The sequence below is a fragment of the Staurois parvus genome, unplaced genomic scaffold, assembly GCF_062004578.1.
Source record: "Staurois parvus isolate SC_StPar_1 unplaced genomic scaffold, SC_StPar_1.0 ptg000195l, whole genome shotgun sequence".
NCBI classification, from domain to species: domain Eukaryota; kingdom Metazoa; phylum Chordata; class Amphibia; order Anura; family Ranidae; genus Staurois; species Staurois parvus.
In genome coordinates, this window is record NW_028317991.1 from 11,636,058 (window position 1) to 11,661,534 (window position 25,477).

At 40.7% G+C, this 25,477-nt stretch overlaps 1 protein-coding gene across 1 annotated transcript in view; it reads left to right on the forward strand.

Annotated features, from left to right (window-relative positions):
* GART (phosphoribosylglycinamide formyltransferase, phosphoribosylglycinamide synthetase, phosphoribosylaminoimidazole synthetase) overlaps positions 1 to 25,477 on the forward strand; it is a 58,362-nt gene that overhangs the window by 22,109 nt on the left and 10,776 nt on the right. The window contains exons 12-20 of the mRNA XM_089677965.1: positions 3,733 to 3,827; positions 5,733 to 5,842; positions 8,435 to 8,633; positions 10,664 to 10,915; positions 16,712 to 16,864; positions 17,770 to 17,973; positions 20,186 to 20,335; positions 21,686 to 21,816; positions 24,378 to 24,519. Of these exons, the coding sequence (XP_089534091.1) occupies positions 3,733 to 3,827; positions 5,733 to 5,842; positions 8,435 to 8,633; positions 10,664 to 10,915; positions 16,712 to 16,864; positions 17,770 to 17,973; positions 20,186 to 20,335; positions 21,686 to 21,816; positions 24,378 to 24,519 (1,436 nt within the window). The remainder of the gene's footprint in view (positions 1 to 3,732; positions 3,828 to 5,732; positions 5,843 to 8,434; positions 8,634 to 10,663; positions 10,916 to 16,711; positions 16,865 to 17,769; positions 17,974 to 20,185; positions 20,336 to 21,685; positions 21,817 to 24,377; positions 24,520 to 25,477) is intronic.

The following is a 25,477-nucleotide window of genomic DNA, read 5'->3' on the forward strand; positions in this document are numbered from 1 at the left end:
TTTTTGTCCACAAAGCTGCCACTCGCTGGATATTTTCTCTTTTTCTGACTTTTCTCTTTAAACCCTAGAGATGGTTGTGTGTGAAAATCCCAGTAGATCAGCAGTTTTTGAAATCGTCTGGCACCAACAACCATGCCATATTCAAAGTCAGTTAAATCCCCTTTCTTACCCCCCATTCTGATGCTCGGTTTGAACTTCAGGTCGTCTTCACCACATCTACATGCCTAAATGCATTGTGTTGCTCCCTTGTGAATGGATGATTAGCAATTTGTGTTACTTAGCAATTGAACAGGTGTACCTAATGGAAGTGGCCGGTGGGTGTATAGCTTCTATTAATGAGAAGTGCTCTATCAATGGAGGAGGTGTATTGTTCATCAGCTCATGCTTCATTGATGGAAGCTATAGTACAGCTTATATGAATGAAGGAGGAGGCAGAAAAGGCAGGCATAGTCTACACTCTTGGTGAGTGCCTGTCACAAGTCCAGTGTTCGTATTAATTCCCGCATCACCGAAGGATTATGGCTGTGAGGATATGAGGCCTGGGCTTTGATCACAAATCGAAATGTGTAGTTCTGTATATATTAAAAAAAATTTTTTTTTTTTTTTTTGTGAATTCTCTGCAATATTGGCGTTGCGTTTAATATGTGGGGGGTCTTATCTCAAGGAGTACTGTTGTGTTCCTACAATTACTACAGTTTGTATTGTCTACATTTTTTGTAATAAAGCACTACAAATGTGTTTGGTGTGTTTTACGTGTAATATACATACATCCTTTTGTGTTATGTCAGTCCTTGGGATTATATTCCCAGAAAATGTCTTTATTCTCAAATTAGGAGATGGGGAGAGTTGCTCTTATGACTCCTACTTGTGTGAATTTTTGCTTCAGGTTTTGAGCTCTTCAAAAGGACTGCATGGGCCTTTTGAAGAAGGGACTTGTCCTGAAAAATGTTAGTGCAAATAAAGTATCACAGATGCTAGTCAGCTATTTTTGTAAAAGACACAAATGCAAAGTTGGTCCATTCTGCTGTGACATCTGTACATTAATTGCTTTTGTCTGGCACCCAAACAATTGGTCATTTCATCCATCGGGCAAGTTTTTCAACCCTTACCACTGTGCCATAATTGTGGGAAGTGAACGAATGTACACTTAAAGCGGAGCTCCACCCAAAAGGGGAAGTTCCGCTTTAAGGACTGCTCCCCATTAAGGATTGGCACCTTTGGGGGGGGGGGGGGGGAGCGGGTACCAAAATTTGACAGGTACCCGCTCCCACTTCGGCTTCGATTGCCTAGGCAAGCGGAAGGTGTCCTCATTCCCTGTGGTCTTTTTGGACGTGACAGCTCCCAGAAAACGGGACTATTCATGAAGTGCAGCCCTACTCGCGCATGCGCAGTGAGTACCCGGCTGTGAAGCCTCAAGCAATCACAGCTGGATGCCCACACTGTAGATGCCGGCCTCCTGGAATACAGGACGGCTGGTGAAACGGGCTGCGGGGACACAGCAAGGGACAGGTAAGTGGCTGTTTTTTAAAAGTCAGCAGCTACAGTTTTTGTAGCTGCTGACTTTTATTTTTTGACAGCGTGAGTGAAACTCCGCTTTAAGTTTGGGAGATGTCCCCAGCAACCGCTTCTATATTATGGAAACACTACACAAGAAGTATGAGTTGAGAAAAGAAAGTGGCATTCGCCTTGAAGCACAAAACTGCAAGCGTATTGCCCAGCACAGTCAAAGCGTTCTACCTCATTTGGGCTCTAAAGCTCCAAGAAAGATTAAAAAGTTTGTGGGTAGCAGTACAAGAACCTACACTTCAAGGGGCAACTTGTACAGAAAAAGCACAAGCTCTGAAACTAGAATATAAAATGGCTTTACATTGAGCCTCCTCCACACTAACTTTACCTACAATCTGGAAAAACAGAAGATCGGTTTCCTGCAACAGATGAGCCATGGTTGACTGGCTGAAGGGCCTCTTACTCTTCGAGATAGCAAGTTAGGGATATACATTGGACAGCAGGATGACAAGCCTACATAGTGCAGAATCGGCACACTTCTAGTTTTGGCACTGGAAGGTTAGTTTGTAAGGTGAATGTGTTTTCACAAAAGTAACATTATAAATGAGGTTTACTAGTACAGGAAACCCCATGCCATATTGAATCATTGCTAGTGAATGAGTTATCTATGCAGCAAATGATTTTCCATTGAATGTTGTATTCTCCAATAAATGCCCAAAAAAGATGCCAGGACTTTAACCACTTGCTGCCCACGGTAATTTTTGAAATTTTTCACATATGTATGAAAATTAGCATTTGCTTTTGCTAGAAAAGTTCTTGAGATCCCCAAACTATATTTTCTGAAAGCGGGCCTTTTTTTTTTTTTTTTTTTTTTGGTAACACTATATTTCTACAGCCATTTTTATAAAAACACAATTTCTTGGTAGAAAGTACACCTAAAAAATGCATTTTGGTGCACACAACACAATACCCAATTTATTGTGAGGGTGGAGGGAAGGCAGGTAGGGCCTCTCCTGAGCCCTGTAAAAGTGATCAGGTGGTTGTATAGCTGCTCAGATCCCTGTTTATAGTAAACCCGGTCCTCAGCTGAAAATATTGATACCATGATCATAGCTGCACCCATGATTCTAGTATAACCACTTCCAGCTGAGGGAAAAAAAAAATTACACCCCCCCCCCCCCCCAAGGGCTGGAAGTAGTTTAAGCAGTACTATTACTGCCACTTGAACATGTATCTATGGTCAAAGTTTAAAATTGTGCAGCATTGGGGTTCCCAGTTTGAATCTTAGTCAGAAAACTATCTTTATGGAGTTTGCATGGTCTTTTATGTGGGTGTCTTTCCAAACTCCAAAGACATGTTGGTAGATTAATTAGGTCCAAATATTGTGTGAGAGAGGCACGTAGGAACAATAAATTGAAAGGTCCTTAGGAGTGAGGTGAGTGCACTGTAAGTAAAGTGCTGTGCAATTGTCGGTGCTACATAAACACCTATTAATTTCCACATTATATCTATTTCAATTGGTTCTAGCCTACTCAGTCATTTTTAAAACCTCAAGATCATTCAGATTAATATTCAAAGAATCTCATACATTTTACTTCCTTGAATGCCCTGTGGGTGGCACTGCTGTGTCCCACATTTCATAGAACCTGCCTTCTGAACTACAGAGGTGATGAGATCATGCAGGCCAGTTATGCCTTTTTGTTCTAATACTTTTGAGGACTGCCCCCTCTCTGTGTGTATTTTAGTCCTATTTATTCCTTCAAAGCTCATTAAACAATTCTTCAATATCCTTGTGTAATTGCCTGCAATTATTCTTTATGCTGTGCTAATGCAACCAGTTGACAATTGAAGCTGGGATGATGGGGGAGAATGCTGACGAGTAAGGGAGTCTGTATCCTGATGGGGCCTATGGGAGGGAGTGCTAAGTGAACGGGCGTCAATAATTTTGGTGATAATCCTTATTGGCTCCAAGAGCAAAAAAGGTTCATCATAGCGGTATGACGTCTGCAGAATGCAGTCTTCAAAAAAAGTAATTGCTCCCCCATATGATGCAGCAACCCAGAAAAGCAATAGTTGGTGGATTCAGAGTCTGCTAATCCTACATCTTTTTAGCATGCAATACACTTCCTATATGTACCTCTCTACTGTGAATGTAGCTTTTTGGCTGTTACTTCCCTTTAATTTTTAGATCCTTGGGTGTTAATATTTCCCTGTGTGTCCTGACAGGCCCCTGACTTACAAAGACAGTGGTGTGGACATAGAGGCTGGGAACAGTCTGGTGCAGAGAATTAAGCCTTTTGCTGCTGCCACTGCTAGACCAGGTAAGCCATAAGCAGTCCTATGGGCTGAGTATTGTAGAGTTGCATGTGGGTTCCCCATCCCTGCTGAGCATACAATGTGATGGGTGAAATAAGGAGAGCGTTTCTTCAATGGAGCAGATGGAGGGCGTGCAGAACTGGATTAGATGTTCTTGCTGCTGGTCACAAGTCTGCTGGGACAAAAGAACCTTTTTTTGTCAAACAGGAAATGTTTACATATACAGGCATGACTTCATCATACTAATGGGAATTGGGAGATATGAATTTCTTGGTTATCAGTTTTTTTATGTCCAGACATTACCAAAATATCCCTTCAAATCCCAGTCTAATCTCTTCTCAACCCTTTGACAGTAAAGTTTAAGCCCTGGTTCACACTGGTGCGACGTGTCATGCAATTTGACATTCAAATCGCACGACAACTCGCACCTAATTTTGCCTGTTAAACCATTTAAAATCTGGGACAGATGTCAGGCAAGCCACACATGAAGTCACACTGACCGGCGGCTTTGAAAACGCGCTACTTCAAGTGAAGTAGTGCGCTTTCAACGCTGCATTCAGTGTGAACAATCTATTTGTAAACAAAAATAATAAATACACATCTTTTTGCATGGGGGGGGGGGGGGGGGGGAGTGCATTTGATTATTACATTTGCAGCCTGTAAGGGGGTGCAATGGCAGGATCCTGCATAGTCTGGGTAAACTGTCTGCTCGTACTGCCTGTATTAATGAAGAGCAGGAAGAATTGTTGAACTAGATGAGCACTCACCAGTGCCCCCCGCAGTTCACTGAGAGTCACAACCTGTCAGCCGTAAAGGCTGGTGGTACATGTAGTCTACTGATTCCCAGGAAATACTGTATGATCGCCGTGGGTGCGGGGAGAAGAACCCCTGCCTGCTGTTGGAGGAGATCGCTGGAGGTGGATGCGTAGGAGCATGTTGCATCCTAAATATGGGTGTAACGTGATAAAGCTACTAAAGGTGAACTTTTCCTTTAAGGCCCAAACTGGTAATAGAGGCCAATATTTGTTTAAAGTAGTATCAAACCCAATGCAAGCATTTCTTCTATTTCCGTTTACCAATTCTTCGACGTGATGGCTGCATTAGTGGTTTTCTTTCTTTTTTTTTTTGTCTTTCGTTCTTTTCATCTGGTCATCCAGTCAGTGAGTTTATAGGGATGAGACAAATCATTTATTGCTGGCAGGGGTGCTTACAATTATCAGCTTTTATTTGTCAATCCTTTAATACTTTATAAGAAGTTATGTTCTTTTTGGCATAGATTCATTAGCAGATTTAAATACACTAACAAAACTGAAGCCACACTGCAATGCTGCTGTCTGCTGTGCCCACCTGTGCTCCTTCATCCAGAGTGGAGGCAGTCTAATACAGAAGGTTTGTTACTGGCCAGATCGCCTACTGAAAACAGAGGGGAAAGAGCATTAAAAAAGAAAAGCTAAGGCATCCACCACATCTAATGATTGGTAAGCTGCAAAATATTACCAGTGTTCAGGCATGCTGTAGGTATAAGAGCGGCAGGTCTCATACAGAGAAGCAATCCTGTCGTTTATCCACCATTCCTCTGCTCTTGTCCATTCATAGGATGTCCTATATTTTATGAATGGATTAAGATTGCAAGGCATTCCCTGAATTGAGGGGAGGAGTGCAGCAGATAATTGACAAGATCGCTTCCCTGCATGAGACCTGCAGGATGCTAGAAGTACAGAGAGCGCTTTGATTTACAATAAGAATTCATAAGATCCCTCCTTTAGAACACATGGTGCAGAATTCATTAGAAAGTGTCTGAAGCACAGCAGTATAAATGGGCTTTTACATGTTTCAGTTAGCGCTTCTCTCATTGCATTCGTCACATATGATGTATATTGCTTTTTATACTTATTTGGGTGTTTTTCCAGGATGCAATGCAGAGCTTGGAGGCTTTGCTGGGCTATTTGACCTTAAAGCGGCAGGATATATAGACCCAATTCTGGTGTCTGGGACAGATGGTGTTGGAACAAAACTGAAGGTAAATTAGTAAAACCATCTGGTTTTAATGGCTGACATAAAGTAGATGGCTGCTAGTAATTTTATCAATGGCATCAGTGAGGTGTTAGAGGCTACAAATACTATATGGCCAAAAGCTTGTAAACACCTGACCATCACACCTGTGTGAGCTTATTGGATATCGGATTCCAAAACCGATAATATGGATCTGTCTTACACCTCCCACTTTACAGCTTTTTTGTTTTGTCTGGTAAAGGCTTTCTATCAGATTCTGGTGTGTCTAGACTTAGGTTGGCCATACATTTAACCCTTCTGGGTTTTTTGGGGGGTTTTAAAGAGGTTCCCCCATCCACACATTACATTTGGATTGAGGGAATCGCTCCTGCTGTGCTATTTTATTCTGCAGTTGGGGAGCCTTCCCTATAACTGGTGGCACGAATTGTTTGGGAAAAACCTAACAGGCTGGTTGTACACAAGTTGTTCGATTTGACTTGTGTACAACCAGCTAGCCCATACATGGATCAGAATTCTGCTAGCTCCATCTGAATCGGTCAAATTTCGATTCATATATGGCCAGCTTAAAGAATGTATCTAATTTAGCCGAAAAGTCATTTTTGAGGTTGGGTACTGATGTTTGATGGGAAGGCCTGGCTCACAGCTGGTGTTCCAATTCATCAGAGGTGTCCAGTAGTATTCAAGGTCAGGGCTCTCTACACACAACTCAACCAAATATGTCCTTGTGGATCTGGCTTTGTGCACAGGAGCACAGTCATGCTGGAACAGAAAGGCGGCTTCCCCAAACTTACCACAAGTTTTCTAGATCACAATTGGCTAAAATGTCTCTATGCTAGAACAATAATTGTGCTCTTGACAGTACCAGGGGCGGACTGACCATTTGGACACTTGGGCACTGCCCGAGGGCCTGGGGTCAGTAGGGGGCCCCATGAGATGCCCCTGGTACCTTTTTTTTCATAGGCTTTTTTGAGTTTGGGCAAGAACACAGGGGCCCCATGATCCCCTATTGCCTGGGGGCCCCATGAGTTGTCAGTCCACCCCTGGACAGTACCATGTACCTTACAACTCTCTTGTATTACGAAGTCCAATTTTGTGACTGGGTATCCGATCAGCTGATTGGCAGACAGCCAAGATTTGTGGTATTGTTGCATCTGCTCTTTGGATATTCCGTAAATGTAGATTTTGAGAATGTTCCAATACACACTCTGTGGTGATCCAGAAATTTGATGTGTTTTACCCCTAGTTTAAAGAACATCTAATTTTAAAGAAATTTGCAGTGAGGCAAACAGAGGTTGCCATTTCTTTTTCCTTTTGAAAATGCTAGTTGCCAGTCTTAGTCATTGATTCAAAACAAGTATTAACGTGATATTAAAGGTAGTAAAGAAAAACAAGTGTGTGTGTTTTACTTACCTGCTCTGTGTAATGGTTTTGCACAGAGCAGCTCCTATCCTCCCCTTTTTTTGGGTCCCCCGCCAGTGCTTCTGGTTTCTCCCCTTTGCTGAGTGCCCCCATAGCAAGCCAGCCGCATGCTACGGGACTACTAGTGTACTTGCTTCCAAGCCCCACTTTGTGGGTCTGGCCTCCTTCCCGCTCCCTCCTCCCTACACCACCTTTCCACCCCCTTTCCATCCTACACATATCCATTGTGTAGACTGTTTAGATTTTTTTTTTATTTAATATGGATGCATCAATATGCTTTTTTTGATTGGCAAGTACGAGTACCGATCCTTTCAGTCAAATACTGTACTCACAGATACTATGGGTATCACAAGTACTGACACTTTGCGGTTTGATTTGTGTCAATGCAAAATGTAGGAAGGCAAATTGCACCGCAAATAATGGCATGCGATTCCTGTCCAAATCGCTTTGGGTTTCCCCACTGCTCCTGTGTTAACCCAGGCTTGTCATAGTTTGAGTTCACACAGGAGCTGCGCAGGGAGGTTTCCCACAATAGAGAGAGAGAGAGAAGAGCATGTGGGGATGTATACCTTGGTGACAGATGTAGGCAGATGCTCGAAATTTGAAATTCTCATGGCTTTCTCTCCTCTCCTGCAGGGATGACAGTTCGGTCTAGAGGGCTTTTGGTTGGTCAGCACTGCCACATGTGTGGTGCTGACAAATCCGAAGCCGTCAAGCCAATACTTCCATCCCTGCAAAGAGAGGAGAGAAAGCTGCAGGGATTTCATATCCCTGAGGCTTTCTATTTCCTACAGCTGAGAATCCGGAGCATCTGCCTCCATGGTATTCATCCCCACAAGTCCACTCTCTGCTCAGCATGGGATCAGTGCAGGAAGGTTTCCTGCACCGCTCCTGTGTGCACTCAGGCTATGACAACCTGGGTTTACACAGGAGCAGTGGGGAAAATCGCATGCAATTTAGACAGTAATCGCATTCTTTTCAAATCTCATGCTTTTTTGCGGTGCAATTTGCATTTTGTATTTTTGCAAATTGCACTGCATAGTATCGGTTTCCGGCATTGGAAGCGTTTTTCTCGAGTTCTCGTGAAAATACTCGGCATCGGTGCATCCCTAATTTTTAACATTTTGGTTAATTTTCTTTAATTTGCGATCTTTTAATTTCTCATTGTTCCCTATTGTAGATTGCACAGGCATGTAACAAACACGACAGCATTGGACAGGATCTGGTCGCCATGTGCGTCAATGACATCCTGGCGCAGGGAGCAGAACCTTTGTTCTTTCTGGACTACTTTGCCTGTGGGTCCCTAGATGTGTCTGTGGCAGCCTCTGTGGTCTCTGGTATCGCCAAGGCCTGCCAAATGGCTGGATGTGCTCTTTTGGGTAACTATCCTTCTGTTCAAGTATATGCTTTGGTGCCTCACCCCATGTTTTCATTGAAGCCCATTGTTTCTGTTAATTCACCATAAACCCGCACTGATGATGGCCAATAAGCCTGTAACTACTATATGCAGTTTTGAATAAGTGACTCTACAATATTGGTCTATATTTGCACTATACACTTGAGGTTTAAGATTCACATCTAGCCAATGGGTCATAGAGAAATCTTTTGCATGACCCTGCTCACTGCCCTGAAATGAAGAATAATTCTTTATTTTGGGTATGTGATGGAATTGGATGTGTGATTGCCTGCTGTTTTTATTTGTGTTTTTTGTTTTTTTTGGGAGGCGGGGCAGTTTTATTGCCAAGGAAAAATTTTTACATTGCAAGACTTCACTGGAACTGCAAGCCAACCATTTGGCTCTTGGTTGCGGCATGGCTCCAATGGTCTCCATGGGTAAGTTTGACAAGTGATGCCTTCTGCTTTAATCTCTCCAAGTTCATATCAACCTGGAAAGCTCCTACATGCAGGAGGCTGCAAATCATGGCACACCTGCTTAAGGTGTATCTGTAGGACAAATGTTTTCTAGTCTTAGGGCCAGTTCACACTACGTGCGTTTTCATTTGCTTTTTTCCTGCATCCAAAAAGCACAGAAATTTAGGTTATATGATTGTCAATGTCATAGTTCACATCAGTGCTTGCAGTTGCAGAAAAAGTAGAACATGCTGCATTTTTTTTTCTGCACAGAACTGTACTGGAATGCTGTAGAACACACACGTCCCTATTTAAATTGAAGAAAAAGGGGGGAATATGAATTGGAATGCATAAAAATGCGCATGTGGAAATGCATCCGGAACGCATCTGGACTGCGTTTCTATATTGTGACTCGGCACTTAAACAGATCACGGAATAGCTTTGGACATCTTGTGTGGTATTTTTGTGTTTGTGTTTTTTTTTTTTTTTTTTTTTTTTTTTTAATATATCCCAGAACAAATATAGGGGCCTAATCTTCGAAGTAAGGGACAAACCATTGCTGACAGAGGTTCTAACCCTCCCCACTTTAGTTAAAACTAAAAATCGAGTTTCGGCTATCAACACATTCTAAGCTTCCCTCCACCTGCACAAGCACATTTTTAGATCGATCAGGGAAAGGTTAAAATCATTCTGTTACCCTATTGTGGAAATTTTCCTTTACCTTCATTTCCTTATGACACCCATGCAAGAATCCATTGGCGGATGGGCGTGGTGGGGGAGATTTTCAGTCATCCCAAGACAAGAAGATATTGGCAAAAATTTAAACCCTGTTAGATGTTTGTGTCCCCATTCTGCTTTTCCTGGCAGGAAACAATGGGAAGTGTATCCAGTGTGTGGACACAGCAATAAAAACCTAACGGAGGCTAAAAATGTTGAAGTTGAGCACAAGGGAGTGATCATTTTTTCCCATTTCAGTGATTCTATTTTTGAAATTTTTTTTTTTATAATTTTTTCTTCATTCTGACATGTTGGTGTTCTATCGTTCACTTGGATGTTATAATTTGCACTCATTAAATTCAGCTGGATAAAACAAAAATTGTGTCTCAAATCATATAGGATCGGCAACAAGGTGAAGATGAATTGTAGACATTTTATTCAGATGCAGAGTAAAAATATTTCCAGAATGCATTCTGGAACTATTTTTACTCTGCATCTGAATAAAATTTCTATAATTCATCTTCACCTTGTTGCCAATCCTATATGATTTGATTTACTGGTTCAGAGGATGAAAATTGCAGAGTCACATGGTGAGAGAGAGAGAGAGATATCTATCTATCTTATGGAAAACATGCTATGAGGGTTGCTGCACCCGCTCTTTGTATGAAAAACTTTCTTTATTTCAGGTGGCAAAGTAACAAAATGTGATTAATTTAAAGGATGGTGATTCTTTTCTATAACCACTGTATTAGATTGAATAAATCAATTGTGTTTTGCCCTTCCTTTTGCTTATTTTATTTTTGTAATGTATAGTTCTGGGTTGTCTTCTGTTCTCTGGCAGGGGGTGAGACAGCAGAGATGCCAGGCATGTATGCCCCGGGGGAGTATGACCTTGCAGGGTTTGCAGTAGGAGCGGTGGAGAGAGGCCACATGCTGCCATTGCTGGACAGGATCACAGCAGGGGATCTGGTGATCGGTGTGGCTTCCTCCGGGGTCCATAGCAATGGTTTCAGTCTGGTGAGGAAGATTCTGGAGAAGTCTGGCCTGGGCTTCTCCTCTCCAGCCCCCTTTGTCTGTGGGACACAGACATTTGGTGAGTGTGCTATGTCAGTGGAGTAACCAAGTAATATTTGTTTCTAGAAGTTTTAACACAATTCTCCTCTGTGTAGTTTAAAGTGACACTATCACTTGTATAAGTATAAAATGCAGCCTTTGACACTAAAGCCAGCCGAACATTGCACGAAGTTTAGCCAGTTCCTGAAGAGTGGTGCAGTCGCCTCTTTGTCGGCATCTTTTTTTTTTTTTTTTTTTTTTTTTTCTTCTAGATTTTTATTAAATTTTCCAATACAAAAATATAACCACCCAATTATACTTCACATTCACCAGTACATGAATCCTCTTTTACGATTTCTTATCGCCCCCCTCCCCTCCCAAATTACCCCTGTCCAGACCTAATTAACTTATTTCTTATTCCTCTTATATTTATCTTTCATTATCTATGTCCCTTTCCTTCTCACACTCACCTTCAGATTCTCCATCATGCTCTCTCTGGGCTTTTTCCCCCCTGACTCCCGGCCAATTCAAAGTATCTCTTGGATGTGTTAAATTCTAACCAACAACCCCATGTTTTCCTACGTTCTTCCATTTTATCTTCCTCCGCAGGACACAGCTCCTCCATCCTAAAAAAAATATTTTCCACTTTGTTTAACCAATCATTTTATTCTTGGTGGCTCTGGAGCTTGCCAAAACCTGGGGATCAGGCCCTTGGCCACACTAATAATTAAATGGTATAGTATTCCATTTTGTACACTGTTTGCCTACAAGCTCAGATTAAAATAAAAACATCCATGGATCCCTTTTGTATAGTAATCCCACTAATTTCCTGGATACTATGAATTATTTCCTTCCAAAACTCCTGTACTCCCACCAAATGTATGCCATTGTACCCCTTTCTCCAAAGCCTCTCCAACATGAAGGTGAAACTGCAGCTTGCTTCTTATGCACCACACTCAGTGTAATATACCATCTCGGCAAGCATTTGTAGTTCATTTCTACTGTGCTCCTATTTGTCACCTCGTGTTTAATTTAAATCTTTTATTCCTTTTGTTGTTCCTTCAATTTAGTTCCAAGCTCCTTTTTCCCCATTTTTCCAAGAACCCAGGAGGATCAGTTCCCTTCCATATCTATGAGGATCTTATACAGTATATCCTAGAGGTAGCTTGTTTTGGAACTGTATTAACATTCAACAATTTTTCAAATGGGTACATATCCTCCTCGGTCCTCAGTGGATGAGGGAGCGATTGAAACAAAATGTCCTAATTGTCCATACCACCACTTATCTAATGTGGAAAATAAATCACTTTTTTTCCCTTAGCTCTTGATATGTGTTAATTCCCCTTAATCAAAATAGCCTTCAAACGTGCATTCTTCTCTTTAATCCATTTACCAAAAATGATATTTTTCCCTGGAGGGAAATACTCTGTACCCACCAAAGGAATCGGTACAGAATTAATTTCCATCCTTTCTGCTTATAAATTCTGTCCCAAACACTTAACATTTTCTTGTTAAAGGACTAATATTCTCATCTAGTGAACGAAATTTATGTGGTATCCATATATTCTTCCCTAACTTTGCCTTACTTGGTGTTCCTTCCATATTTTGCCCAACCTTTCCTGTGAATTAAATGTCCATTCTACTATTCGTGATAACGCTAAATAATATTTCCTAAAATTACGCAACCCTATTCCTTTTTTACCCTACACAATACATCATATCTTTATAGATTCAAAGTGCAGTGCTAAAATTATAAATCTTGTCCGTGATTGAGACCAGATAGATAGATATATTATAAAAAAGTTCATAAAGTGATAATCCGTGCTAGGGTCCCAGTTGCAGTAGTGGAAACATTCCAATATTCAGTGCTGTGCTTGAAGATATGGTAAAAATACGCACTGACCAGATGTGTTTTGAAAATACGCATGTAAATATACACTCAGGAGGTCCCCTTTAAGGATGCGAGGTAGGCCAGGTATGGAATATCCTCCCTCTGGATGGTATACAGCACAGCAGGTGTTCCTGGATTGTAAAGGAATTCGTCCAGCTAGAGGTTCCCTTTAGGGATGGATGCGTGTTTGCAGCCTGATTATGGAAACTCCCTCCTCTGGATACTGGGATGGATTACAGCTATCTCTCAGGTGGGCTCTGTCCATAGGCATGAATGGGCCTTCCAATCAAGTCCGTCTTTCAGCTCTCCAGACCGGACTTGTCTGATCCCCAGGCCGAGGGTCATATCCAATTCTCAGTTTCTTATTAACCCATATAAACCTGAGTATCATCTTCTTTATTACCCCCAAAAAAGACCCTGGAACGCTTATTGGGAGCATGTGGAACTTATAAAGAATTTTTGGGACTATCACCACCGTTTCCAGATTTATATGACCTATCCGAGAAGCTCCACCCTTTGAGAGTCTCCCCGGCTCATCCTTTATTTCATTTGTTAAAGGGATGTAATTTGCCTGGTGCAAGCTTTTCATTGAGGGCGTTAATTTTATTCCCAAATAGTCTGTTTCCTTTTCCTTCCAAGTGAATGGAAACCTTTTGAAGACTCAACTTCTCTTGCTTTGGGATGTTGATAGTTAAGATCTCTGACTTTGCAGGGTTTATTTTCAAATTTGACAGCTCGCTGAATTGTTTTAAAAGTTTCATTAAATTAGGCAATGTTATTCCAGGATTTACTATATAAAATAACATATCATCTGCGTATGCTGCCACCTCGTGCTCCACATCCCCAATCTCTCTTCCTACTATATCCACACGCCACCTAACCCTTGCTAAGATAGGTTCTAGTGATAACACAAACAGTGGAGATAGTGGGCATCCCTGTCTTTTTCCATTGTACATTTTAAACGACTGGGAGTGGGATTTGTTGACCTTAACTGCCGCTGTGAGACCTTTATAAAGCCCTTGTATCTAATTCAACATTTTGGGTCCTAGTCCCAAAACATCTAATGTATCAAACATAAATCCCCAATCCACCCTGTTGAAGGCCTTCTCAGTGTCTATCGACAGGAATATTGTTGGCTGCTTCTCTCTTTACTTTTTGTAAGGGGAGTAATGATCATAGACCATTATCCTGTCCTTCTCTTCCAGAGATAAACCCCACCTGATCCAGGTGTATCTACTCCTGCACAGCTCCTTCAATCTAGTTACCAAGACCTTAGCATATAGTTGTCAGTGTTTAATAAGGATATGGGTCTATAGCTCACACAACACTGTGAGCTATCCTTACCTTCTTTGAGTATAATAGTTATATGTGCTTGCAATGATTCTTCCCTTTTTTTGGGGACCAAAAGATCTCTACATTTTTTAAAATAACCTACAGTGAATCCGTCCGGACCAGGGCTTTTTCCTGAGGCCGTGTTCTTCAGGGCCAAACTGACTTCCTCCGGGGTTATAGTTCTCTCTAGGGCCACTAATTTATCTTCTGCTATTCTATGCATCTCCAAGTCCTTTTAAGTATTTCTGCCTTTTTCTCTTCTGATCTTCCATTTTCTTTTTGATTTCTAGGACTCACATTATAAAGCCTGCTATAGTATTCTTGGAACCTATTAGCAATATCATTGGTGGAATACACTAATTCTCCTTTTGGATTTTATCTATAAAATTTTTAGATTTCCTTTCCTTTTAACCTCATTAAATATTTTCCAGGTTTATTCCCCCACTGATATTTTTCTTTTGATACCCTATTAAATATCCTCCTCACTTCCTGTTCGTAAGATCTTTAAATTTCCTTCCTCATCTTTTCCACTGTTTCAGGATCTTGTATGAGCATCTCATTTAATCTCCAAGTATTTTGTTTTGCCCTGCTCCACTCCAATCTGAAGTCTCGCTGTGACAGGAGCATGATCAGAGATAGACATAACCTCTATTTTGGAACTAACCAATGACTCCAATTGTCTGTCTGTTCTCGATCAATATATAATCCAATCTTGAGTATGTTCCATGTACTGGAGAGAAGGTGTAATCTTTCTCTTGGATGTTTTACTCTCCAAGTATCTGTCAATTGGCCTTGGTGTAATAATCTCTTCAGTAATTTTAATTTCCTACCACCCTCTCTCATCGTACCGGATGACGCATCCAAATACGGATCCAAACACAGATTAAGATCTCCTGCCACAACTAGGTTACCCCTCTTATATTCAGATATTTTACTTAACATACCCTCCAAGAATGTTACTGGGTTTTTGTTTGGGTAGTAAATATTAACTAGTGTATATTCCATTCCTTGTAGTCTTACCTTCAGGAAAAGAAACCGGCCCTCTGGGTCCTCCACTCTCTCCTCCAGGGTGAAGCTAACCTTTTTTGAAAACCCGATTGCTACTCCTTTAACCCTTTTAACTGGGGAATCCGCATAATACCATGTTGGATAGTACTTCAAGTATAATTTATATGTATCGTAGGTTGTGTGTCTCTTGTAGAAACACTACGTCTATGGCATGTTGGTATATTTCCCTAAGAAACTCATGTCTTTTTGTCGGGGAATTTAATACTTTCACATTATAAGTCATGAACTTGATCAAGCTCATTTGTAATATTCCTTCTCTATCTTATCTGTTTTCTCACACTGGGAGCACCGATATAGGTAACTTAAGAACTTCTGATATCTAACACTTCAGGATGTTCCTGTGGTTTTTTTTTTTGGTTTTTTTTCCCCCAATCCCTTGTTTGGGTACTGTGGTTTGTCCCACTGGCTTCTACATCGCTGCATATATAAATAAACCTCTGTGACCGTGTCATGCAGTGTAAAGTGCATGAATCCCTCTAAAAATAAAGTGCGTTGTCATAACAAACATGTGCATATGCAATATGTCAAAATAAATGTAACCAAATATGATCAAATAAACTTCCAAATGTCCATATAAAATTTCCACAATAGCTTTATATACGTGCAAAAGCTCAATTACTTAGTTCATTTATATATTCTCCACTTTTGACTTATTACCATGTGCATCTGTCCCATCACCTATTTCTATATGATCTCACCTTTGATGCTTTGACCAAAAATGAGTGCTCTCCTTGTGGGTAACAATATTTTATTAAAAGATTAAAATATACTCAATTTATGAAGTTCACTATAACTGGTGTACTTCAGTATCCAGGCTTATAGTATGGATAATCTCCAACAAAAAGGCCTCCCGCACACTTCCGGTTTAGCGGTGTGACATCAAAGTGAGAGCATATGGAAATAGGTGATGGGAGAGATGCACGTGGTGATAAGAAGTTAGAAAAGTGGAGAATATATACAGTAAACGCACTAAAGAATCAAGGTCAAGAACTATTGTGACAATCTTCTTTCAAATGGACATTTGGAACTTTGATCATATTTGCGTATTTATTTGATCACATTTATTTTGATATATGTGACCTATATATTGCATATGCACATGTTCGTCAGAACAACACACTTTATCTTTTAGAGGGATTAATGCACTTTATACTGTGCAACACTGTCATATAAATTTATTTATATAATTTTTCACTTGTGGGAACACAAGACGTGTCAGCAGCAGTAAGGACAGTAGTCTCTGCATTTACTGGTGTGTTTTTTTTTGTTTTTTTTTTTGTTTTTTTTTTGTTTTTTTATTATTTAAAATATAAGCACACATGCACTTTAACTTATGGTCATAACAGTCATATTTACTATCCTATAGCACTTTTATTAGAGTGGTAGCACTATATTAATTTTATTTTTTTTACAGTGACTGCGCTGAAGTTTTTGTGGTAGCTTTTAACAAGAGTTTGCTTTTTTTTTTTTTTTTTTACACTTGTTTAATGTCCTCTTACAGCATTTTTATTGTATTTACATTTTAACATTTTGTTTCTCTATCAGGTGAGATTTTACTGACACCAACTAAAATCTACAGCAAAGCCCTCTTACCCATCTTAAAATCAGGCCATGTGAAAGCCTATGCGCACATCACTGGGGGAGGTCTGCTGGAGAACATTCCCAGAGTCCTGCCTGCTTCCCTCGGAGTCACTTTAGGTAACACAAAAAATGAATAAAACAAAAATAAGCACAAATGACATCTGTGAAACCTGCAAGCATTAAAAGTTCCTATATATCCAGCAATATCATGTGTGTGTGTGTGTGTGTGTGTCTGCATAAGATTTTCTGTAAAATTCAATGCATTATTGCAACCTGGAATCATTCCATACACTGCTGGTGTACAGCACGCCACTAGAAATGTAATTTACTGCTAGTATGATTTGGTTCACTGATTTTCCTAGAAGTTTGCTCTAAGCCAGATTTTAGGCATTCCCTGCAATAGGAATTTTAGTTTTGGTGAGATACTCCACAAGGGTTAAAGCAGTAGTAAACCGCAGGCAAATAAAATATCCCCTGCACGGTAATGTCATAATTTGCTGGTACGCATCGCATGGTAGTGCATTATAACAGACTTCCCTTAAAATGAAGCCCTGCAGCAGCATGCTGTCACCGCTGCAGAGGCTTCCATCTTCACCGGGTCCTCTTCCAGGTTCGTGAGCTCTAGCTGTCTGACTGGCTGAGCTACGATGACGTCACTTCTGCACATGCACGTGGGAGTCTCGAGTCACAGCCCAGTACTCTGAAGGAACGGCATACCCATGCCGTTCCTTCAGAGTGCATGCACCTGCTCTCAAAAAGAGTGAATATCTCCTAAACTGTGCAGGTTTAGGAGATATTCATTTTACCTAAAATCCCTGCAATGTACATTATTCGTGTGTGGTTTTTTTTTTTTTTTTTTTTAATTTTTTATTTTTATGTTTCTGCAAAAGTGGAGTTATGCTTTAAGCAGGATGAGTGTTTTTGTTGTAGCTAAGTTTTGAGTCTTGTAACTGAAAAGACAAGAATTCCATTTATTATAGTGTTCCTGTTTAAGACTAATGCATGTGTCACCTTCTTTTCAGATGCGCTTTGTTGGAAGGTCCCAGGAATATTCTCTTGGCTGCAGAAGCATGGAGGTCTGTCAGAGGAAGAGATGAGTCGGACCTTTAACTGTGGGATTGGCGCCATCTTGCTAGTGGAGAGGACAAAGGCTGAGGAAGTTCTAAGGGATCTCCAACCAGCAGAAGATGCTTGGATCATTGGAGAAGTGACGCCCCGGCCTGCAGGTCTTGTATTGGTGTGGGTTAAAGCTGGTGGCTGGTGTGGGTTTTATAGTAGGAAGTTCTCTCTTTTCAACAGGAGAGCAGCCTGTAGGGAGTTAGGTGCCTGAAAACCAGACAAATGTTATATATGCCCACCTATCCACTACTGTACATCTTGCGGATTGAGAGTTTTTCTTGGAACAGCATAGATCCGCTTCCCCTCCCATCACTGGGCTCCACTACTGTACATCTTGCGGATTGAGAGTTTTTCTTGGAACAGCATAGATCCGCTTCCCCTCCCATCACTAGGCATAGCCCGTGTTTCAAACTGACATCCTTCAGGAGATGGGCTAGCCAAACACAGGTGCATTGTTCTCTACTTGTGTGTTAATTGCCAGTCACATGGGCACCAGAGAGAGAAGCCCGTTGTAATGCAGATATGCAGGATTTTTCCAACACCGCGCTCCAGAAATTCCAGAATGTACGTTGTGCTACATTTGTACATTTGAGGTGCCATTTAAAATGAATAAAACCGTAGTACGAGGTATGTCCCTCATTGTGCCTTTTTGGAAACGTGCACTTCACTGCAGATTTGTTATCCACTAAAGACTTAAGGTGGGAATACACAATTAGAAAATCGACCGATCGGTCATCCAATGACCGAGAGGCGTTCGTTTGTTCGTCGAAATCGTGGCTCACATTAACCAATCTGAAAAAAACGTTCGTCCGGAAATACGTAGTGTTGACGTCTTCCGTACAAGTGGAAGTGATGCAGTGTGCGTGTGACCTTGTAGCCACGCCCTTCCGGCCAGAACGAGCGATATACACAATTACCAGCAATGAGTATAATATCGTTTTACATTATCTATATACATAAATAGTGATACATACAATATAATTTGCAGAGTTCTGGTTTCATTATCTCATTAGGCTAATCTATTTTTAACATTTGGGTTTTTCGTTCGTGTTTACGAAGATTCCTTGGACATAAACATCCGAGTCATCTTCTGTTTCCGCTCCTGCGTGATAGCGCTTGATAGATTTTTTTTTTTTTCTCTTGTCCTCCCACCGCATAGAAAATTGGTAGTTGGTATGCGAAATGACAAATTTTTTCACTGTTCAACTGGTTTTTTTTGTTCACAATATCGTTATCGGTTAAAACATCCTGCTAATCAACGAAGAGAAAATCGTTCGATCAGTGGTTACACAAAATTTTTTGTACAATTTTCTTATCGTTAACAGGGCATAGGTCTAAGTTTTTTTTTTTTTTTTTTTTGTTTTGTTTTTTTTTTGTTTTTTTTTTTCTGTTTTTTTTTTTTTTGGGGGGGGTTTTTTTTGGTTTTGTGTTTGTTTTTTTTAAGGCCATGTTTCCTGTTGCTCCCAAATTTAGGAAACATGGTCACATACACCATTGTCAAAATCCATTTTACCAACCCCACCTCCCCACCATTACCTGAATCATGGAGTGCTTCTTCATAAAGCACTTTTTGTTTGAATTCATTACAGTGGTTTGATTTTGCTCAATTGTGTCATCCAGTTTTGGGATCGCCCAAAGTAAATTCCTACATGTCCCATCTTCCAACTTGGTCTGTGATTCCTCCTCCCTCTTCTAAACAAGTGAAGGGCTTGTGCCTATGCAACTTACGGTCTCCCTCTTTGACATTACTTGAGGGAGGTAGAAATGGAAAGGGAGGCAGTTTTAGAGACAAGTGCCAGGTGCAATCTTGGGGATAAATTACAGCCGTGTCTAGACTTGAGGGGGATAGTTGGACTCAGCAGTGCAGTAATGTCGCACCACTCTGTAGTCCCAGCTGCATTTCCTGTAGCTCCATAACAGTTGGTCTGTATCTCCGAATAGACCTGAGGCTGGAAAAAAAATTAAAGTCCTGTATGTGCAATGCTCGGCAGGCCTCACTGGGGGAAAAAAAGGTACTTGCACATTGATTCAACTTTTCCTTTTGCAAAAAGTTGCAAATGTAGCAGACTAAAATTTTCATGCAAAAGACAGAAAGCCATAACAGCAATGCATAATAGGCCTGAAAGAAGGAAATGAATGCAGAAAATACAGTAACATAGTGGCAAGCTGCATTTTATTAAATTTGGTGAAAATGACACCTCAACTTGTGCTGAGCAGAGATGGCACTCTAGTTATGTGTTGTAGTCATTTTGTGATGTAGTTAATATTCAAGTGATCAGTGCCCCAGTAAGTGACTTATTGTCTGTCTGTCTCTGATAGATTCCTGCGGTGTGGAAATCCAAAATCTTAAGGCAGCTCTGCTTGGGACAAATGTACAGCTGCAGAAATATGTGATCCCATCTGTTTATAATGGACAAAACCAGGGTAATGAAGGAAAAACCAGAGTGGCTGTTCTCATCTCTGGGACTGGTAAGCATTTAACTCTCCCTTCCAGACCTGTGTTTTCTTTTTGGTAAAATGCACATTTAGGCATTTTGATTAGCTAAAACCCCTAAATGTATTTTCTCAAAGCGGAGACTCTGGGGTGTATAATGGCGGTAGTTCCATTTTTGTAGATCATGTAATACAAAAGATCACAGTTTTTACATATGGTAAAGCCATGTGCATCTTTGAAGAAAAAAAAAAAAAAAAAGTAAAAATTCCTACGTGTGCAACATTAGAAGTGAGACTATCCAAATGATTCACTCTGAAACGTTTCTACTTTGTGAGTATTAAATCACACCCATCTACAATAAACAAAGTTCCCAACAGTCTTTCCCAAAGATTGGTTAAAGAAAAAATCAAGTGTTGGGTGTTGATGAAAGCCAGGAAGTATGAGTCCCTCTTTTTAGGCCCCTGATGTGTATCCAAGGACTCTGACTCACAAATGCTTTGCACCTTTAAATGGTCATTTGGAGCTTCCCCTTGAGCTTCAGACACTCCTTCCTCCTCTCCTTCTCCAGCACTAATAAAGACAAACCTTTTAGTGCTCTCTGTTTTTATAAAAAGTCTAATGACACATAATATGTAATCGCATCAAAAAGGTGAAAAAATAGCAGTCACCAAACATTGCATCCTACAGCAACACAGCAGTGGCTCTCATGACACATCCAGGCAACGTGATGATGTCACCACCTTATGTGTTAAGCTCTGGGAGGGGCTTCGTCAGAGGTAAAGTAAAAAAGATGAGATTTCTCCAAGTAAATGGGCACCCAATATGTCAAGTCTTAAAATTATACATGCTTGTGAAACATACTTTGATACACAATATTGTCCAATGGCAATACCAGTACATGGTTTCTCACACTTTGGCATGTACGGTAACATGTAAAGTGTTCTGAAATGAACGTTTTTTGTATATATGTGTCTCTAGGTGCAGCATAAATTACATGGGGGTGTAGGGTTTCAGGACTCTAATTTTTTTTTTTTTTTGCTTGGGTGTCACTTTTTTAATAACTTCCTTTTTTTTTTCACTTTACATTATTTCTATTAGGGGAGTTGGCAGATATCATTTTGTGTGACAGGTTCTCTTTAATCACTGGGGTCTTCTAGATTTCATGTTGTCTTCACTATACACCATTGAATCTATTGAAGTACAGATCGTGTTCCATTAGCTGTCCACCTCAATGACAGCAAAAAAACTCTTCTGCGTTCTTTAAAGTCAACCTAAAGTTGCCAAACTTGCAAAGTTTTATTTCCGAAGCTAAAAGTTACCCTGCATATTAAAGTCATTATAAAAGGTATTTATTCTGGATTTTTTTTTTTCTCTTCTTGCCAAAGGTACCAATATGGAGGCATTAATTAGGAGTGCCAAATCTCCCACAAGTGCTGCCCACATCACTCTGGTGATCTCCAACAAAGCCGGAGTTGCAGGGCTGCAGAAGGCAGAGACAGCTGGTATTCCAACAAAGGTGATGGGCTGGCTCATTTGTCATGTGATGTTGTCTCAGTGAGGCTGTGTAAAGTATAATCATTTAAAGCAACCAATCGGAAATAATTTTCTAACTCATTAATTAAAAAAAAAAAATACTCCTTTTACTAAATTTATGTCCATAATAATTAGCCCAAGAATTGGTGAGTGGATCAATCCTGGGACACGGCCCTAGTATTAATATCTTTTTGTCCAAAAAGTCTGCACATGAAAAGTGCAACTTTATTTTGTGATTTGTCCCTTCTATTAAAGTGGTTCTAATGCCTGGACATGTTTATCTTCATGCAGTCCCTGCATTAAGGGTAAAAATGTCCTAGTGTTTGTATTGCCCCTTCACCCCCTGTGTACTAACCTGAGCCCGATCTCGATTCAGCACTGTACCCATCTGCAGCGGCTCCCTCTGCTTAGAGGCAGCAGCGGGAGCCATTGGCTCCTACTAACTGTATCTGCCACCCCTCTCTGCCAATCCCTCCACTGGCTTCCCATTGCCCAACGGATAAAATTCAAAACATTAATAACATATAAAGCCATTTATAACTCTGCCGCAAATTACATCACCGATCTTGTCTCCAAATATCACCCAACCCGTCCTCTCCGCTCCTCACACGACCTCCTGCTCTCTAACTCCCTTGTCTCCTCCTCCCATGCTCGTCTCCAGAACTTCTCCAGAGCTTCCCCCATCCTCTGGAACACTCTATCCAAATTTATCAGACTATCGCCTACTCTGCACACTTTTAGACGATCTCTTCAGGGAAACCTATCCTGCCCTCAGCTAATAATGGAATCTTCTATTCCTCCTAACAATCCATCCCCCACAGTTACTACCTTTTTGTACCACCAGCCCCTCCCTCTTAGATTGTAAGCTCCAAGGATCAGGCCCTCCTAACCCTCTTTTATTGAACTGTATTGTTGCTGTATTGTCTCCCTTTATATTGTAAAGCGCTGAGCAAACTGTTTGGCGCCATATAAATCCAGTATAATAATAACATCATTGAGTGAAGACTTTAGTACAAAATGCCATGATAATTGATCAATGGAGCATAACCATGACCAGCTAAAGATAAGGGTATCTTATAAATCAATTTTGAGGATCTGGCAGCGTGGTAAATGCAACACCAAGCTGGAATATGGCCATTTCTCACAAATTAGAGATAGACTAGTCCTCTTGGAAACACTAGCAATATAACAAGCAGTCCAAGGTTGCAGCTCATGAAACTTCACATCATGCTATTAATCCAAAGTAGGTCATCATTCCACTTGGTGTGTATACGTAGATGGTACATAGCTGGCATAAAAAGGTTGTGCTGGAAATGTCCAACTGCTATGCTATTGATAAGTTTTGTGGCGTAGATCTTGTAGTGTGGGTCCAGGATAACCTGCGCTCAGAAGAAGTGGTTAAAATGAGGTTGGCCATCAGACTGAGGACATCTAGCGGCACAAAAAAAAAATGTTCTGTGAGTGAATCCCTCTATATCGGGTGGCACAGTGGCTTAGTGGTTAGCACGTCTGCCTTGCAGTAAATGGGTCATGGGTTCGATTCCCGACCATGGCGCCTCCTGCATGGAGTTTGCATGTTCTCCCTGTGCTTGCGTGGGTTTCCTTTGGGTGCTCCGGTTTTCTCCCACACTCCAAAGACATGCGGGTAAGTTAATTGGATCCTGTCTAAATTGGCCCTAGTATGTGTATGTATGAATGTGAGTTAGGGACCTTAGATTGTACACCCCTTGAGGGTTAGGGACTGATGTGAATGTTCAATATATATATATATGTGTAAAGTGCTGCGTAACATTGACAGCACTATAGAAGTACCTGAAATAAATAAATATTGAAAGTTTGACACAATCTGTAATCTTTCCGGTAAAGATTTACCGTTGGGTCAAAAATTTATCTTCCAAAGAAGCTTTTTGACAATCTATTGTGATTGCAGTACCTGCTGATATGTGGCAGTTAATGCACATCAGGGAGAATGATGAGTTATGGGAAGACATGCAGACCTTTAGCTGGATAAGTGACTAGTGATTTGTCTGTACAAAGTCAGAGGATCAAATCCATGAAAGCTGATTAGCACATCTCTCTTCCTGCAGTAATCTGGCATGAACCCAAGTCTGGCCCTTCCATTTTCACTACATACCTTATTTTAGACCCAGCGATCTTTTCACTGAGTCTGTGTTTTTTTGTTTTTTGTTTTTTTTATATGCAATGCAGGCAGATCATGGCTAGTGGGAGGGGCTGCACATAGCTTCCTGAACACAGCAGACCACCCTAGGTAACGCCCACACTTGATACTGAGCCTTCATGATTAAATTAACTGAAATTCAGTGAATAGAAGGGGAGGACCAAGGACAGACAGTGGGGGGTAAGAACGAGTTGAATGATGCTGGATGTCCTTCAGCCAGGAAATGGGGCGGGCTATATCTATACTGCAGCTTGTGTTGTACATTTTCAGTAAGACTGGAGGTAAGACTGGAGTACATCTTTAAAGGAAAGGATTGATATGACTGCTTTCAGACTACACGCCACTAAAGTTGTTCCATACTTCAGGTCATCGACCACAGGCAGTACAAGAGCCGGGAAGAATTTGACAACACCATTGATGAGGTTCTTGAGGAATTCTCTATCCAGTTTGTGTGTCTGGCCGGCTTCATGAGGATTCTGTCCGGACCCTTTGTCAGGAAGTGGAGCGGTGAGTGATATGTAGTCCTCATGCACACAGGACATTTTTGCAGCTGCTGGTTTTAGCTTTTTGGCTTTTTTTTTTTTTTCTACAGCCACTAAACTCCCCAGCATGTTATCCTATGTGTCCATGCACACAGACTGTAATCAATGTTTTTTGGCAGGAAAAAAAACCCCAGAACTAGTGGGTTTCTACAGGAGTTTTTTTTTTTTTTAGCTGTAAAAACACTCTAATGCTGAAAAACAAGGCAAAACGTGGCAAACTGGCATTTTTGGATGTTTTTTGTTTTTTTTTTAGCAAAAAATACATTTTTTTTGGCAAAAAAAAAAAAAACCCTAAAAAACACAAACTCGAAAAGACGCTGCTAAACACGAATGCTAAAAGCCGCTGAAAATCTCACTTTTTTAATGTAACTTTACACAGTTAACGTTACCAGCGTTATTAAAACTCCCAGTGTGCATGGAGACTTATTGATACCTAGAAGTGCATGAAAAGGTCTGTCCTGGTTTTTTGTTTTTTTTTTTTTTTTTTTTTGGGGGGGGGGGGGGTTTTCTAAGCAGATCCACAAGTGTACTTGTATTTCTTATATTTTATATTATGTATTTTCTTTAACATTCTGAGTTGGAATGTAGAATTGTTTGTTGTGGCCAAATGCATTGGGAAACATTTTATCAAATTGGGGACAAAGATGCAAATCAGGCTGACTTTGTTTTACAAAATTCTCTTCGACAGGTTGACTTAGTTGACTGTCCTGGCGCAAATACAGTGACAGATTTATTACAGGAGATGACAGATTTGCCCTCTAAGCAGTGGCACAAATAAGAAATGGTCACGGTCAGGTTTTATTTGCTTGCAGGGCTACTTCACAGGAACTGAAGGAGGAATTTGTGAATGCTCTAAAATTAAAGTGGAACTACATTTGCATTTTTAGTTTGTGGTGCTCAGATGCATTCAATTTTTTATATGC